The 16,589-nt window shown below is 40.4% G+C and overlaps 1 protein-coding gene across 2 annotated transcripts; it reads right to left on the bottom strand.

Annotated features, from left to right (window-relative positions):
- Positions 1-4,494: 4,494 nt before the first annotated feature.
- Positions 4,495-16,511, bottom strand: RPP40 (ribonuclease P/MRP subunit p40). 2 transcript variants are annotated; one of them, XM_041475486.1, is made up of 8 exons: positions 16,366-16,511; positions 14,324-14,468; positions 13,404-13,472; positions 11,307-11,402; positions 10,007-10,132; positions 6,579-6,777; positions 5,530-5,664; positions 4,495-4,783 (listed from the first exon to the last, which is right to left on the bottom strand). In XM_041475486.1, exons 1-8 carry the CDS (start codon positions 16,483-16,485, stop codon positions 4,585-4,587), a joined length of 1,089 nt encoding a protein of 362 aa, XP_041331420.1. In that variant the 5' UTR covers positions 16,486-16,511; the 3' UTR covers positions 4,495-4,584. The 2 variants fall into 2 exon arrangements, with proteins under 2 accessions (XP_041331420.1, XP_041331421.1); XM_041475487.1 differs by lacking the exon at positions 13,404-13,472.
- Between the last annotated feature and the right edge of the window lie 78 nt (positions 16,512-16,589).

The raw sequence follows: 16,589 nt of genomic DNA on the forward strand, positions 1-16,589 counted from the left end.
TTGTCTTAGTTTATGGTAGATATTTCTGAAGTTCTTGTTACTATTCAGAAGGTGGTGGTTATTTAATAGCCCGCTAATTCAATTATTCTCCAGTTTTGGTCTTTAAGCTCCACACTGTGAATAAAAATGATTAAGAGAAACAGTTCAAGCATGTTCCAGCATAGCTGCCACATTAAGACAGCGTCAATTGCATGCATTAATCGTTAATTAATGTCATCAGAGGAACTATAATCTAGCAGCTAGAGTACTGGACTAGCTGCAAAAAGCCTTCATTCTAATCCCAGATCAGCCACAGGTTTGCTATGCACCTCCCATGAGAGGGGGAAGAGAAACAGTCCTCTAAGTTCTCCTTTTTCTTTATATCTTTTGTGTGCCTTACAATTTCTTTTTGTTGTAGCAGGGACACTCCCTGCATGAGCAAAACTCCACCGTGGCTCTGCAGCATTGGGTGAGCAGCCCAGCTGCTAATTGCAATTAACAGCAACATCTACAGAATTTGACCTATCTCAAGACGGTTGTGAATTTTTGGCATTTCTATAACTTCTCTATAAACCAAAGAGAGGCAGCCTATAGCAAGGAATTATAGAAGCAAACAAATTTCTTCCAACAAGAACATGATGGTCCATCTCTATGAAACCTTCCTTGCTCCCATAATTGCTATGCAAACCCCAGGCTGATGAGATATGAACTTGGCTTTTTTTCCAGTCATCCAACTTTACAAATTGACCAGCCTCTCCAAAATGGATATCTCCCAGTAAATGAGAGCATGATGCAACCAGAAGAGAGCTGATGTTTCTCTTTCATTAAGCTCTGTCACCTCCCTTTCAAGCTGCCTTAGGTCCTTGTCTCTCCTGCATTCCCCAAACTCTGCCCATGCCAAGTCTCCCTGTTTTCCCCCTGCATATCCAGAATATGAGAAAGAAATTTCTCTTCACGTCTTTATCTCTAACTTTTCCCGGAGTCCCCCCATGCTAATATTCCTTTTCTCACACAACCATCAATGGTAGTACCATCACCATCATTAGTTTCCCACTCTTCCTAAAGGGATGCACACCTTTATGGGATACACACCTTTATTTCTCCAGACAGATTTCTGATTCAGGCAGCATTTGCAAACCAAAGAGGCAGATACGTTCTATTTAGAGTGATTCTGTGCAACAGATGTTATCCAACTACTTCAGCTTTCATCTTCCTCTGTCAACATGGAAGTTTGTCCTCCATTTGTTCTACACCAACCAATCTATGAACACCCATAAACACTTAGTCAGAGACAGCGTGCCTGGAAAAGCACATGGTCTTTGTGGCCTGTTTCCAGAGGGTTCTGCTACTCCCCAGTAACCTCTCAACAAAATTCTCTCTCCATCCACCAGCAGAGAGGCAGGACTGCACAGCTTACCAGAGAGGCTGAAGTTAAAGCAGAGCAATTCCCTAGCTCTCAAGGAGTGGCTTATCACTGTCTGTCCGCATTCCAGGACAAGAAAACCTCTACTTCTCACACAACCAGCTTGCCTCAGGCTTGTCTCTGCATTCAGATATTTGGCTCTCCTTCCCCATGCTAGATAAAACACTCCCCTGAGGAAAAAATTTTTTAGTAAGCACTTAGTCGCCTTTGATCTCAGAAGCAGCTGGTGCACAGCTGCTCCCCATTACTTTTGCAGCCCTCAGGAACCTTTTGCATTTTCCTGTCCTCCCTTACAGGCAGGCACAAAGGGCAAGAACATCACCAGCAACCTTCTTTCATTCTCAGGCAAAAACTTTTTCTTTTCACCTCACATGCCCTGGCCAATCCCTCCTTGAACTACTGCCCACCTGGCTCGGTCTCAGATCTTCCCTCCTAACAGGATCCCCAAACATGTGAGGAATGCCTTCCTATTCCTCTTCTCAGCAAGGCTTTCCTCCATGCTTGGGAGTCTCCTGGAAAGACACACTACTCCATACAGATAGTAAAGGACAGAGTGCTGTACCTCATCCCAGGGAAAAAATATTCCCTTAGGTCAATTTTTTTCTTTTTCTTTTTTTTTTTTTTCAGGAGGTAAGATAGGAGTAAATTCCACCCATTTTTCTTCTCTGCAACTACAAAATCCAGCAAGCACAGGAAAGCCTCTCTTCTTAGAGGTAAGTGCATCACTGGACCTTGCTAGGAAGCATGGATCTGGTTAGCACAGTATCACCTCACAGAGCCTAAGATTAGACCAACTGCAGTGCCTATTAACAGCACAAGTTTTTTCAATTTTACTTTATACCTGTTTAAAGAAAACAGGAGAAAGCTAGAAACCAGCCCAGCATCTCAAGTTACAGGATTCACAGACAGTATTTTAATCCCTTCCCTAGCTGGAAAAGCCATTTGAAGCCACCATCAGCAGACAGCTCCAGACTGTAGGATGCAGCACAGCCATCACAACACTGAGCTTTGAGAAATGCTTGCAGTCCATTGCCTGTGTACACGAAGGGGAAGGTAACTACAGACCAATCTGTTGAGATTTCCTTAAATATCCACCAAAAAAAAAAAAAAAAAAAAAAATTAACCTTAATACTCACATGCTAAAGAGAACTGGGAGCTGAAAGCCTTTTTCTCAGCTTGCTTTCCAGAATGGTCTCCCTGAGGCAATTGCTGGGCACCCACCAGCACTTCCACAGCTCCTTCTCCACCAAGGAGCCCAACCTGCTCTTGCAACCGTTAGAAAAATCACTTCACCTGATTTTCATTAGAAAAATCACTTCACCTGGTCCTACTGCTGCCACTTCAGTCAAGTCCCACAGCTGCTTCTGGAACCACTATGGGAAGCAAACCCACCCATACAAGATTTACTTCTGGGTGGTTTTTTTCCCCTCAAGCAATACACATTGGTTTTATGCCCGTGCACACTGTTGAGGAAAAGGTTTTACTATAATCTGGTAGAACGATGATCACAGTCACAGGGCCTGCAGTTACTAGCTCTGAAGCTACAAACTTCAAATTTTCATTAAAATTTAGGATTTTTAACTTTATATTAGAATTTTTGCTACAGGTTTAATTTCCAGGAAGGCTCAAGTAAAAACTCAACCTTCTGGTCAAGAGGAAAAAGGAAGATACTTCTTGTTACTAGTTTCTTTTATGTAAGTCCATAATGCCTCAACACTTTCAAAAGCAGACTTCAGTCAACAACTCAAGCCCTTCACACTGATGCACAGTAATGAAACACAATCATGTTAAGTATTCCCTAGCCATGTGCCAAAGCAAGAATTTTCCCAGACTCTTGTACCATTGTCTGTTCAGTTTGTGATTGGGTGAGTCTGTGTCTGTACATGTAACTTGTGCTCCTGGCAGCCTACTAGAAACCAGACAACGTCATGATTTAGAACACTGTTTGCTGATTCATCGGAGTTGTGTTTGTAGGACATGCAGCACAGCTTGAGCAAAAGGGGGTCATGGTTAGTGGAGGGGTGTGCTAGACAAATAGCACCTGGTAAATCATCCAGCATGACTGTCCTCACTGAAGAGAAAATAAACAGATAAAAATAGAGCTTTGCTGCTTCCCACAGCCTGCTTTTCTGCGCCACTCACCCCGACATTTCCACTACAGCTTTTCCCCAGTTTCCAGTACCCATCTCTCACTCCATCAAGTGACCCACTTCAATTTTAGCACTGCATTGGTACTTTAATATGTACCCACTCCTCAAAACAACCCCCAAATTCCACCTTCCCCAAACACCATCCACCTTTCCATGGATTTCAACAGGAGTAGCACGGATTCTTCATAGCTGCCTATACTCTCAGCATTACTTCTTACTGTTAATGAAACCTGTTTCACACCAAGTGCATTGTGTGAGGGCACATCCACACCTTCCTTCCCAGAAACATGTCTGCAATAACACCGCAGTGGGACTCAGCTCCATGAGTTGCCCTGTAAGCAAGAACCACACCCTCCCTTTGAAAGAACAGATTTCGTGTGGGTGTGCAGGTCAGTTAAGAAAGGAAGCAGCAGACTTTTTGCATCACTGTCAGAAACACACTTCTGATAATCAACTGTGATCTGCAAAAGCAGGGGGACAGGTCAGTAAGCCTTCACTTTTTCCAGGTTTAATGGGTGCTCCTCCCAGTGCCACACACCTTCTCCTCACCTTTATTCTCCTACCCCTACCAAATCAAGGAGAACACATCCACGCCTTTGGTTTTTTTGCTAGCATGTAGGCAGAAATATTTTAAGCAGGGATACGAAGGTTTTGCAGGTCTTTAATGTAAAGAAATAAAACACTTAATCCCAAAATGAGCTTTCCTGACAAATATTTTAGCTAGCAATCTGTAAAGCTAACTTTCAAATTCCAGATTTGCTCCTGGGAAAGAGAACTACCTACAGTCAATTCCTGAGAATAACTCAAAAAACTAAACTTTTCCTAAAAGTGGAAGTTTTGTGAAGTTTTTCAGAAGGCATTGTATGACAGTAAAGAAACAAAAATCCATTCCTGCCATTGGCTACAAATAACAAAAACATAAACAGACTCTTAGTACTTATATCTGTTACATAACTACTTGTATAAAAATATTTTATTAGTTTTCTGTCAGTAACAAAGGATTATTTGAGAACTTCTTCTGTGGACATAGCTTTATGGAGGACAATCATCATGAGCTCCTACAGCCATGTGAAGCCAGTAGTCCAGATTTCTAAAAATGACAAAGTTGTACAAGTTCTCTCCTCCTTTGTGGAAACCATGTTCACTTTCTCTCCAGGAAACAGGGCTGTCTGCAAAGCCATGCACAGTTAAGGTCAGCCAATATGCCAGTTTTGGTTCACCAAAATAGCAACTGCAAGCAAGAAGACAAGATAATCAGTGATTATAATGGAATAGGCAACACATTCAAGTCTACAGTATAAAGTAAAACAATCAAAGACATACTTCACTGAAAATTTATTAACAGTTAAAAAATTTAGTCCATAATAAATAAACTTGAAAGAAAATATTCAGAATACATTAGGGAACAAAGTAAGATTGACTATCTATTATTCCTATCATAGTTTTATACGTGGCAAATCTGCAGTTGCAGCAATTAGAAAAAGTTCTAAGTTGTAAAGTAGCAGTTCTGACTTTCCTACAGCTTGCACTGTCTTTCAGAAAATTGAAAATTTAATGAGAACAATTGCTATCAGGGAAGAAAAAAGACATTGGAGGAAGTAAAGTAGTCTAAGGCTATGCTTAACACAAATACTTTTACCACCAGAGAGGAAATAGGTTATGAATAATCACAGCCAGATACTATCCATTCCACATTTTAAAAATGTAGGAGTACCATACAGTCAGTTTCTTAGAAATTCAGATAAAAACCAAAGTATGACTACAATACAGGGCAGGCTTTTTCAAACTCAAGGCATTCAAAATTGTCTATTACATTTTATACTGACATCAAGCTTCCAGCTCATTTCCTAATTAAACCAAAAGTCTACATTTATATATTTTGCTATTTCTTTCCAACTGAAAAGTATTTAAATGTGATTTCAAACAAGAAGTATTTGAGTACAAGTGCTATAGTAATGTGCTCCTGTCAATCCTTACCACAGCTGCTCCAATAACTGAATAATCTTCTCAGGAATTATAAAGCCTGTGATTGTGCACAAAAAAGCTTTTTCCACCACTGTGTTGGGCTCAGGGCAGCAATAGGTTGACAAGAAGCTGGAGGATTTGTTGTCTCTGGAAGAAAAAACAATGAAGTAACTGAAATAAATATGCTTTAAATATTCTACAGGATGTCTTAGTAGTCAGAACTTGTACCAAACAAGTAGGATCCATGTATATCATCTAAATTAATGCCAACTAACTAATGACCAAGCAGCCAATACAAAAGATCTCATGGTGCTGTGGGTTAACCCTGTAAGCACCCAAACACCACACAGCTGCTCCTTCACTCACTCCCACCTGGAACCAAAAGGGTAATGGGAGAAAATGCATGGGTTGAGATAAAGACAATTTAATAAGCAGAGGAAAAGTTCCACGTGAAAGCAAAGTATGCAAAGGAATTAATTTAGTACTTCCCAAGGGCAGGCAGATGTGCAGCCATCCCCAGGAAGGCAGAGCTTCTAACTGACTTGGGAAGACAAACACTGGAACTCGGAACATTTCCCACCCATCCTCGCCCCAGCTTTTGCTGCTAAGTGTGTCACCACATCCCATGGTGTGGGATATCCCTCTGCTCACCTGGGGTCTGCTGTCCTGGCTGGGTTCTCTCCCAGCCTCCTGCCTACCCCGCAGCCTCCTCACAGGCTGGGCCATAGGAGAGACAGAAAGAGGCCTTCAGACTGAGCAAGCCCTACCCATCAATAGCTAAAATAACCCCTGTTACCAACACTTAGTTCACAGATACAAAGCACAGCACCACACCAGTTATTGCAAAGAAAATTAACTCTATCCCAGCCCAATCCAGTACATATGGGTACCCTAAAACACCAATGAAGCCATTCAAGACTGACATAAACATTTAACTGCACAAAAGACTCTCACTTACAAAACAGTGTCTTTGTTAATTTTTATTCAATTATTTCTTAAAATAAATTGTGGCTTTCCTTACTTAAAACATTTTCAAAGATCAAACAAATTCAAATACTTACAAGCTAACTTGATTCAAGACAGCACCCAGCCATTCAAAGAGCTCCTCTGTACTGCAGGACTCCTCTGGTTTTCCTTGCAGATCATTACTTTGTAACACTGGACACTGCAAGTCCCTTAAGGTGCTGAATGTTATTTTTGGCTTCAGGGCCTGTATTTGGTTTTTTGAAAAGTATGACATCAATGTTGATCCCTCTGCACCTTAACAACACAGTACCACAAACAGCTGTTACGAAACTACTAAACAAAAGAAGCAGTGAATACATGAAACATTTGTATATAAACAAAAAAATGCAGTGTGAAACTGCTTGTGTGCTTTCAATCCATGGCAGAACCTTAAAATCTTCAGCTTCCTTATCTTCTTGGAAATAAAACTTAGTGCAAGATTCAGCAACTTAATACAGCTCAGTAAATTTGCTATCTAACTACAAAGTGTAGATTTGCCAATAGAAAATTCAAGCAGAATTAACTGCTTGAGTAATAAAATGAGCTTGTTAAAAGGATGAACTCAGAGTGTTCCTGAAAAGGAACAGATAAAATGAAGCAGGGATGTCATCAGAACAGCATTTTCCCTGAATAATGGAAAAGTGAACATGTGATTAGAGGTTTAAAACACATTTATCAATGATGCCAAGAGAAATTCCAAAATAATCTGGAGTATAAGAACTGAAGAGAGAAGAAAGAAGAGAGGGTAAAGAAATCAAAATACATCACCAATGTCGCTTTACTAGAAGAATAAACTCACCCCTGCTTTCCTCTCCCCGATACCTCTTCAATGCAGTATGGCTGTAAGAATTAAATGTACCTTGATGGACTTGTGGGACAGCACTAGTAAGAGACCCAAAACAGCAGGTACCTAGACTAAAAAACTAACTTAAGCAGGCATATTTTAAATTCAGACATATTACCAACTTGCTTTTGAAGCAGGAAGGTAATTGACATGGAATAAATTCTCCGAAATCTCAAATCCCAGATAAAGTGTGCTATTTTCAAAAAGCAACAATGGGTGTCTAGGAGACCAAGAAATAATGCCTTACTCATGAAAAGTCTGAAGTGCAGAACAACATCCAAATACCATAGAAAAGGCATGTGTAAACAGCAGAAATTCAAGAATAGGGTAGAGTTCACTGTGGAAAACCATATCTAAAATTTCCTACCAGAAAACATGGACTGCCTAAAGTCTATCAATCATATTTACATAATCAAGGACAATCATGTGGGGGGGAGTAGAAAAAGGAGAGGTAAGCTCATTTTTTTAGTCATTCTTCAAAAAAAGGTTGTTCCAAAGGACACAGTGACAAAGACAGGCAATCACTGAATTCTTCTTAATTTAGTATTTTCATATAGATATATTTAAGTCTGAAAAGTGCCAGAAGAGATGATCTTCCTTACATTCTATTGGCATTTGTTAGCCTAACAGGTTCAAATAATGTATCATTTTGCCCTAGAATTCCTAGTAAAATATAGAAAATCATACATTTTACATGTCTGCTGCGTGTGGGAGCCTCAGATATAGCCCTAAATGCAGGAAATCTCAAAGACTACAGTCAGATCCTAACAGAACAATTCCTCTAGCTACAGCACAGCTTTCTATGATAACAGGAACCAGGCACATCATCAAAGCTCTTCAGAAACCACTGAATTTCATCCAATAAACACGGAAAATTGTGATAGAAATTACAACAATAGAAAAAAGATTGTATTGCCTCTGTCATTAAAGACATGAGACGCTCCATATTCCCTTTTCCTGTTCTTGGTGCCAAAACCACAGTGTGGGAAAACTGAGTATGAAAACCAAAAATCCTGCAGTGCTGGCCATAGCAAGAAACACCAGATATCAGCAGGAAGGCTGAAAGCAGAATTTTCACAGAGGACACAGATTCTCTCGACAAAACACAGCCCACTTTTTCCCTTCCAGCAGAATCTACACAATGTCTCATATCTATTAATAAAAACCTATAAAAGTTTTATTTTTGTCAGTTCACTAAGGAACTAATAGTCTTTTGTGTGTTATGAGCACAAGATTCTAGCACAGAAAGGCATTCAGATTTAACTCCATATTCAGGAAATGATTGACCTGACCTGTTTTGGGGATGTAAGAAAGTGAGGAAAAAAATGCTATTCTTCCTGAATGCTGTTAGCACGGTCAGCAGCAAACATATGACAAATAGTGGCCCTAGAGGCATTTTGCTCTCCGTCCAGGGTCAATAAATCCAAGCAAGCTGAGCGTGAAGATCTGCCACCTCAGTTGGATTTATGTCACCATTTATGGTAGCAACAGCCTTCACTGTGACTCTTTCCTGAAGATTACAAGGACGGGAATTGCAAACCTTTAAACAATTTCTGTATGACAAACAAGGAAGCATCCTTGTCATATGATTAGTACTTTGAAAGGGGGAGGGGAAGCATGAAGGAATAAAGTGAAACATGGACACTCCTAAAGGAGCTTGTAAACAGCTTCCATTTCTCAGATGAGTTAACTCCTTTTCACACTTGGCCTTAAAGAGCCAGAAAAAATGAACAATATAAAGAGGAGATGGGAAAGCATTCTCAGGGACCTTTCTAATATCCTTTCTACCTAGTGTGGAGACTCAAAGCAAAACAACACCAAAAGCTACATATCTGTGATGAAGAAAACCATATTTTTCAGTACAGACACTTGCAGTTTTCATGAGTTCTATGCAAATGCTACATAACCCTACATACAGCCTGTTCTGAGGTAATAAAAACAACTGGGGACTTAAAAAGTTTCCCTCAGAGGAGGAAACATACTTAAGGCCAGAAGAAAAAAATAGTGTAATTAGAAAACAGTAGATAAACAAATAGTAGAAGAACACTTGAAACAGTACAACAGTTTCTTATAGCAACCTTTTACTTGGCTCCAACCTCAAACAAGTGCTTGAGAATAAAGTGATCAAACAGCAGTCTGTGTATCTGGGCACATGGCACATGATGTAAACAGGGAATCTGTACATGTCCTGTAACTACTGATGAAATCAGAGCTCCCCATCCTAAGTATGTAACTAGATACATAACTTACGTGTATTAATAAAATACAAACCAAAAAAAGAGTATTGATAATGGTTACGTATGTCACAAATTTATAAAGAAGAGGCAGCACCATCAAACAGGCAAAGTTTTGCCAGAAAGCCTGGGCAACATAGAGAAAGGAAATTAAGCAACTAATCTACCTCCTGTGAATCACTTTGTGCTCCTGAACTGAGCTGTTCTGTGCACAGGAAGTAACACCCTCCCCACCCCAAACAAATAAACAAAACAAACAAAAAATCTCACCCATACACATTTCAATCTAACTTTTCTCTCCACTGAAAATGCATTTGGACAATCACTAGAAAAAAAAAACAGTAAACTAAAAATATTTGGACTTCATGTCAGCTGCATTTTAGTTTTACTTTTAGTTCTTATTTACCTGTATTATACCAAGCCAGTAGGAAGTCAAATTCTAAAGGTTTCTTTTCTTTCAAGGCCCAAAGCACTCTGTTATGTTTCTTGCTCTCAGGGTGAAAGTCAGCATCAGTCAAATGAATAGTGATAACTGCAGAAAATACACAATAGCTATTGGTACCCAATTAAAATAAAATTTATTATTAAATTAGAAAAGCACAAAGAAACCAAAGAACATTAAACTTCCTCTTTACATCTGCAGAATCTTTACAAAGTATTTGATTATGCAAATATGACTCCCCATTATGTAAATAAATATTCATCTCCTGCTGTCCTTATTTTGATATAATCTGGAACTGCTTCCTCGTGACTAGAGGGACAGATTCCTCTTGAAATGGCACTGACAGAAGTCCCTTAACAGTGCCTTAAAAGTATCTTCGTAATTAGGCATGCTATTAGCAGTAAAAAAAAAAAAAAACAACAAACAAACAACTAGAATTTCTAACAACAAAAGTCATGTATACAGCAATGACACCTTTTCAACAGGTTGTTTTTTTCTTAGGTGAATTGTTAATGCATAAGTTATATTCATTTCTTGAATGGAAACATGATGATGATACATTTTCATGACCAGAACGGTAAAATGATGTCCCGTTTTGCCACAATACTTACTAGAGATAACAACTTTCCCCTCCTAAAGTTTTTTGTAACTACACCTATCAACTGCCGCAAGTTCCAATACATTTGAGACAGCACAGTGTTTGTGTTTGGGTTTTTTTATGTCCTAAAAAGACAAATTAATAAAATTCACACTCAAGATGTCTCCTCTGCAGCTGTTAAAAAATTATGTTTTTCAAGTACTTGGTACATAGAGATTACCATTTTAGATGTGTGAAACATAGAACAATTCTGCCTTTCAAGCACGTAGCCTTGGGTGAGGCTCTTCATTGATTTTGTACAGTGCACACATTTTAAACACCTCCTTAATCAGTTTAAAAGGAGCTTGACTTATATCCGACTTAAATCAGAAGGTATAGACACCATGCAGTGTATGCAAAAATTCTTAAGTACTACATCACTCCAGTAGAAACAACACAATGAGAACCCTTGAAATTAAAAGTTTTATAGAGTACTGAAAAGGTGATGTATTTGTGTACTTAAAGCTGCTTTACTACTTGAAGAAAAAGTAGTTTCTCTCTTCAGGCAGTCCTTGTATCTGCATCTGGAAAAATATAACCTAGACAACAACTAATTGTAGTGAAAGGGAAGTTTCAACAGCCAAACAAGGTGCTCCTTAAATAAGCCCTGTTTATACAAGTACTTACTATATCGCATTACTTTTTTGCCTGAATACCGAGAAGGGCGACCTTGCAGTCCAAGTTCCTCATAAGTATCCTTATCCACTGACAGAATCAGTTTACCTATGAACAAACCAAATTTTAATAGAAATAATCTTCTACTTGGTTCCCTTTGAAGTTTTTTGAGAACTATACACCTTTTACAACATTAGCTTCGGATCAATGGTATTACTAATGTAATGCGGACTCCTTAGTTCCAGTTAAATGGATTACCAGATTAATCCTTAAATAAAAAAAGGTTATAACTCAATTATTCTTTTTTTATCAAAGAGGTCTTGTGAACTAGAGTAAGAAAAGCATAATATTATTCCTGAGATAATCATAGCTTTTTTACTGTACTACTCAGTTCATTGTCTCCATCTTTCCTCCACTCATCCTCTAGCACTTGCTGTGTCATTAGCCGAGCACTACATTGCACAAGGGCCTGATTTAGTAAACATTCATGCTCAACATGCACTGCTCAACTAAATAAACAAAAGCAGTTCCTCCAAGTCCAGTGGGACTACTCACTCTGAGTAAACTACGCCTGCTAGCGATGAGCTGATGCATGCTGGAACAACTCTGCTTCTGTGCTCATAAACTAGATCTGGCTGCTGCTGCTTGGTACAGAGCTTCACACAACAGCTCTGTCTCTAACACAGTCCTTGGGTTCTACTGCACAAATAACAGCACAGCACAGAACACAAACAAATAAGACTGCAGAGGAAGAGTTCAGACAGTGACATCACTAAGAACTATAACACTGCTTCTGCGATAATTGTGCACAGCTTGTAACACTTGTATCACACAAACTCCATCGCTATCAAGTATCTGTTTTGCCAGGACTGTGCTAACATATAAAAGAATTCTTCTGAACAATCTGAATTTGCTCATGCCCCCATGGGCACCTGTCATATTACAGATTCTTAGGCTGGAGGGCAGGTAGACCAGTTTGTATTTCTATTATATTTAATACACTGTAATTGAAGCTCAAAATAGCTTCATTTTCTCACCTGAGTTGTCCCTGAGATTTATGAGATGTCTTCTCATAAAACTTGGTGCATTTGAAATAGACTTTTAACATGTCACATAGTTCTCAGGGAATCACAGAATCGTCACAGAATCATCAAACTTTGGGTTGGGTTGGAAGGGACAGTAAAGATCATCCAATTCCATCCCCTCTACCATGGGCAGACACACCTTCCAGGTTGCTCAGGACCAGGTTGCTCAAAGCCCCCTACAGCCTGGTCTTGAACACTTCCAGGGATGGGGCACCACAATTTCTATGGGCAACCTGTTCCAGGGCCTCACCACCCTCACAGTAAGGGCTTTTTTCCTAATATCCAGTCTAAACCTACCCATCTCCAGTTTGAATCCACTCCCCCACATCCTACTACTACAAGACCTGTTAAAAATTTCCTCTGTGGTTTGCTTTCAGGCCCCCTTTAGGTACAGGCAGGCACTCTGATTCTCCCCACAGCCTTCTCTTCTCCAAGCTAAACAACCCCAGTTCTCTCAGCCTTTCCTCATAGGAGAGGTGATCCAGCTCTGTGAGCACCTTTGTGACCTCCTCTGGACTTGTTCCAGCAGGTCCGTGTCCTTCCTGTGCTGGGGACCCAAAGTTGAATGAAGTACTCAAGGTGGGGTCTCATGAGAATAAACACTTAATATTTTAAAAGTGCTCCTAAGCAGTGCTGATGACTTTAATTTTTGGTACAAATTATGTCTTAAAGACCAGCAGGAAACAGAAAGTTGGAATGCAATGTTTTTACAAAGATAGCAATCTTTGTCAAGATCGCAAAGCAATTATGTAGCAATTGCAATTATGGTTGAAGCAGTGACAATCTGACTATGCATAAACGAAGCTGATTTTTATTGGTTTTTAATTTCGTTTAGATGAGATAAAAAATTTAACAGCTTGAATGAAAAAAGCTAAAATTAGTATTTTTGCAATTCACATGTATTTCTAACAAAGTTGGCAAGTACAGTAAGCATTATTATCCAGTTTACATCACTCCAAATTAAAAAAAACAACCCAGACCACAATTGACATGTATTACTGAGACCAAAACAAATCCCCCATACCATTTGGTAGCAGAGCTGCAGTATTATCTTGATCAATTTTTGTCTTATAGGTAAGTGCGTAGCATGAACCTTTAACAGTAAAGCAGAAAAACATGAGATTACAGTCTGTAAAGTCAGACATGACAAGATAAACAACTCACTTCAAGACAACCAAACATGACAAACACCATCTGAATCACTCTCATGTTTTCATCTACTTTCTTCCACCTTCTCAAGCAAAATGGCATTGTTATTATTTTTATAAACCCAGTTCTGACAATATTTTAAAGGACCTATAATAGGGATAATGTTAATAATATGCCCTGATATGAAAACATTTTCTTTCCTTCCATCTGTGACTCTCTCCAGTCATCAAATGAAAAACTCAATTTTTTCCCAGACATTTTTATTACTCATTCACCCAAAGACAACGTGGCTGGGCAGACACTGTATCTTTCTTTGCATCCTCTTTCCTCTTACTGGGAAAGGATGAGCTGTCACAGCTCTCTTAGTGAAATATAAAAAATAAGGAAGCATATTTTTCTCTTGCCTGCCGTGGAGCACAGCTCAGTACAGCTCTGTGTATGAAGGAACAAAAAAGGGAGAAGGAAGATTTCTACAAGAATCTGCATAAAAGTGAGGTGTAGAAGAAACAGGTGTGAGGATACATGGAAGCCCTCTTGATAGCCGGCTTTCAGAATTGAGGTGGAATAGAGAGAAATTTATAAGGAAGAATCACAGGAGTTTTGGACCCAGTGGGTATAAACAAACGTCACACATGACAGAGCAGAAAAAAGCATATAAGATGCAGAATTTGCTTAGTACTTTTCTTTTCCTTCCTTTAAAACACTTTTCAGAATAAATAAGACTATTAAAAATTTTACTGTGCTATAATAAAGTACATTATGTCTGCATTTGTTCAGTTCTGATTTCCTCCTTACCTTTCTTCACGAAAGCATCAATGAATTCATGTGCAACCAATTCATGAATGGGTAAATTCCTCACCAGGTAGTACTCTCCAATATCTGCAATTGTGCTTTTCAGCACTTCAGGTAGCATGCCACATTCCGGGATCAAAAAAGACACCTATTAGGAACATATTTGTAATGTAAAACCTATCCTAAAACCTGTTCTGAAAAAACCCCAACCAAACAAAACAACAAGAAATACAAAAGAAAACCTCTACTTTCCAAAGATGTATCAGTATATTACGTCAAAATGAGATGGAAAAGAAGTAGTATCAGGCTACTGTCTTCAAAATGTATCAATTTTCATAGTCTCTAGGTACACTAAATACATTATTTGGTGGTTTGAGGCGTTTTTTTGTTTTGTTTTGGTTTAGTTTGGTTTTGGGGTTTTTTTCTTTCTTTTTTTTTTTATTGCTATACAATAGCATTTGACGTATTATGTAAAGACATGATCTTACACAGCATGAGTTAACAGAAGATCTCATTTCACATCATTATACATTTAGCTTGATGTCACACTGGGACACCTCCTTCAGCCTTTGCTGGAGTACTTGATGAAGTAGCTGTAACTAAAAATATAGGCTAAGTATTTCTGTAATCTTAGTGGAAAAGCAAAGACCAAAGTAAAATCTTCAATTTACCTTTCACTTAAAACCTTCCCTGTACATGTTCCATAGACCAAGAGAACCCTGAAGTCTGGCAGACCAGGGAAACAAGGTAATATCTGGCAAGTAATAGATGGGCAAGTATGAAGCTGCCTGTCTCCTTGCTCCCCCTTCCATCCCCCAAAAACACTTCTTTCCCAAAGCTCTTCGAGAACAGGTGTGTATTTATTTCCCTTGGCACACCTGTTCAAGAGAAGTGAGGACTGACAAACGAGCTGCCTTCCACACCGGTAGAAAGCTCTCTGATTAGCTGCTAAAAACGTCTCAGAAGTCAGAAACAGTGAACAATTAGCCCAGAGAGCTACAGGGTATGAGAAGGGGGTTATGAAACAGGGTCCTGCCTGATTGCTGCAAAATGTGGAATACCTACAAATTTTCTTAAGGATGTTCTTTGATGTTTGGCACTTGTACACTTTCAAGCCTAATCAACAAGAAGGAAGATTTAATCCATGAAACAAGAGCACAGCTAACAAGCCCTAAGTGAAGTCCAGGTCCCTTTGTTAACGTTTAGGGCTGGACATGTTTCAGTGATCTCACACCTAGGGTGAGGCTAACAAAGCTCGGGGAGAAGGATGTACCACTGATAGTGGGCAGAAAGAACGCAGAATTTACAGGCCACAAAGACATTCGGCAGAACTCCCAAAATAAGTAAGAAACTTAATAAACCCAGCAACTCTGCTGAATCAGCTCTGAGTGGATAAAAGGCAATTCTGGCAGGTGGAGAATGGCCACCAACCCCAGAAACCCCCTGACTCCTAAGCAGAGAAAGACTGAGCATGAGGATTAATTAGCATGGGAGACTCATTAACCAACAGAAGATAGAATACTAATTAAAAAGTTCATTGTAGCCAATGAACACTAATTCCTTTGTTCGCTAAAATGTATAAATAGTGAAAAGTTTTGATAGGTGGTGTGCTCGACTTGCGGAAACCCCGCCTTGCACCCTGCGCGGAATAAACGATGTCTCCTTTCTAACCCGGACCCTGCGCCTGTGTTTAGAGAGCTCCCAAAAGCGGCACCATCACCTCACTGCTCCTGGAGGAAGGAAAAGAGTTTGTTTCTCCCACGCTGCGCGAGACCACAAACGCAAAGGGGCTAATTTGCCTTTTATTTTTTTTTTTTCCCTCCCCAAAAACGAGGCGCGCATCCTCTGCCAAGGACGGAGGAGCCCCCACAGAACACCCGAGCGGGGCACCGGCACCGCGCCCCTGGAGCGCCTGACGGGCAGAACCCCCGGGATGGGCGGCGTGGGCAGCTCCGATCCTTCCCTTCCCTTCCCTTCCCTCTTCCCCTCCCCGTCTCCCTGAGGGGGTCCCGCCGAGGCCCGGGGCCCGCGCTCGCGCCACTCACGCGGCAGCTGTAGGCGTGGTCCCGCACGTGCGCCGCGTGCCGCGAGCGCGGGTGGCGCGCGTGGCCGCGCTCGCACACCAGCAGGTGCCGCGGCGCGCGCCCGAGCTGCGCCGGCTGCATCTCGAATCCGCCCGCCTTCCTCCTCCTCCTCCGCCTCCTCCTCCTCCTCTGCCGCCGACCGGGAGCTGCCAGACGCGGCGAGGAGGGCCGGGAAGGGGCCGTGC

The sequence above is a fragment of the Pyrgilauda ruficollis genome, unplaced genomic scaffold (assembly GCF_017590135.1).
Source record: "Pyrgilauda ruficollis isolate IOZ18807 unplaced genomic scaffold, ASM1759013v1 scaffold35, whole genome shotgun sequence".
Classification (NCBI taxonomy): Eukaryota; Metazoa; Chordata; class Aves; order Passeriformes; family Passeridae; genus Pyrgilauda; species Pyrgilauda ruficollis.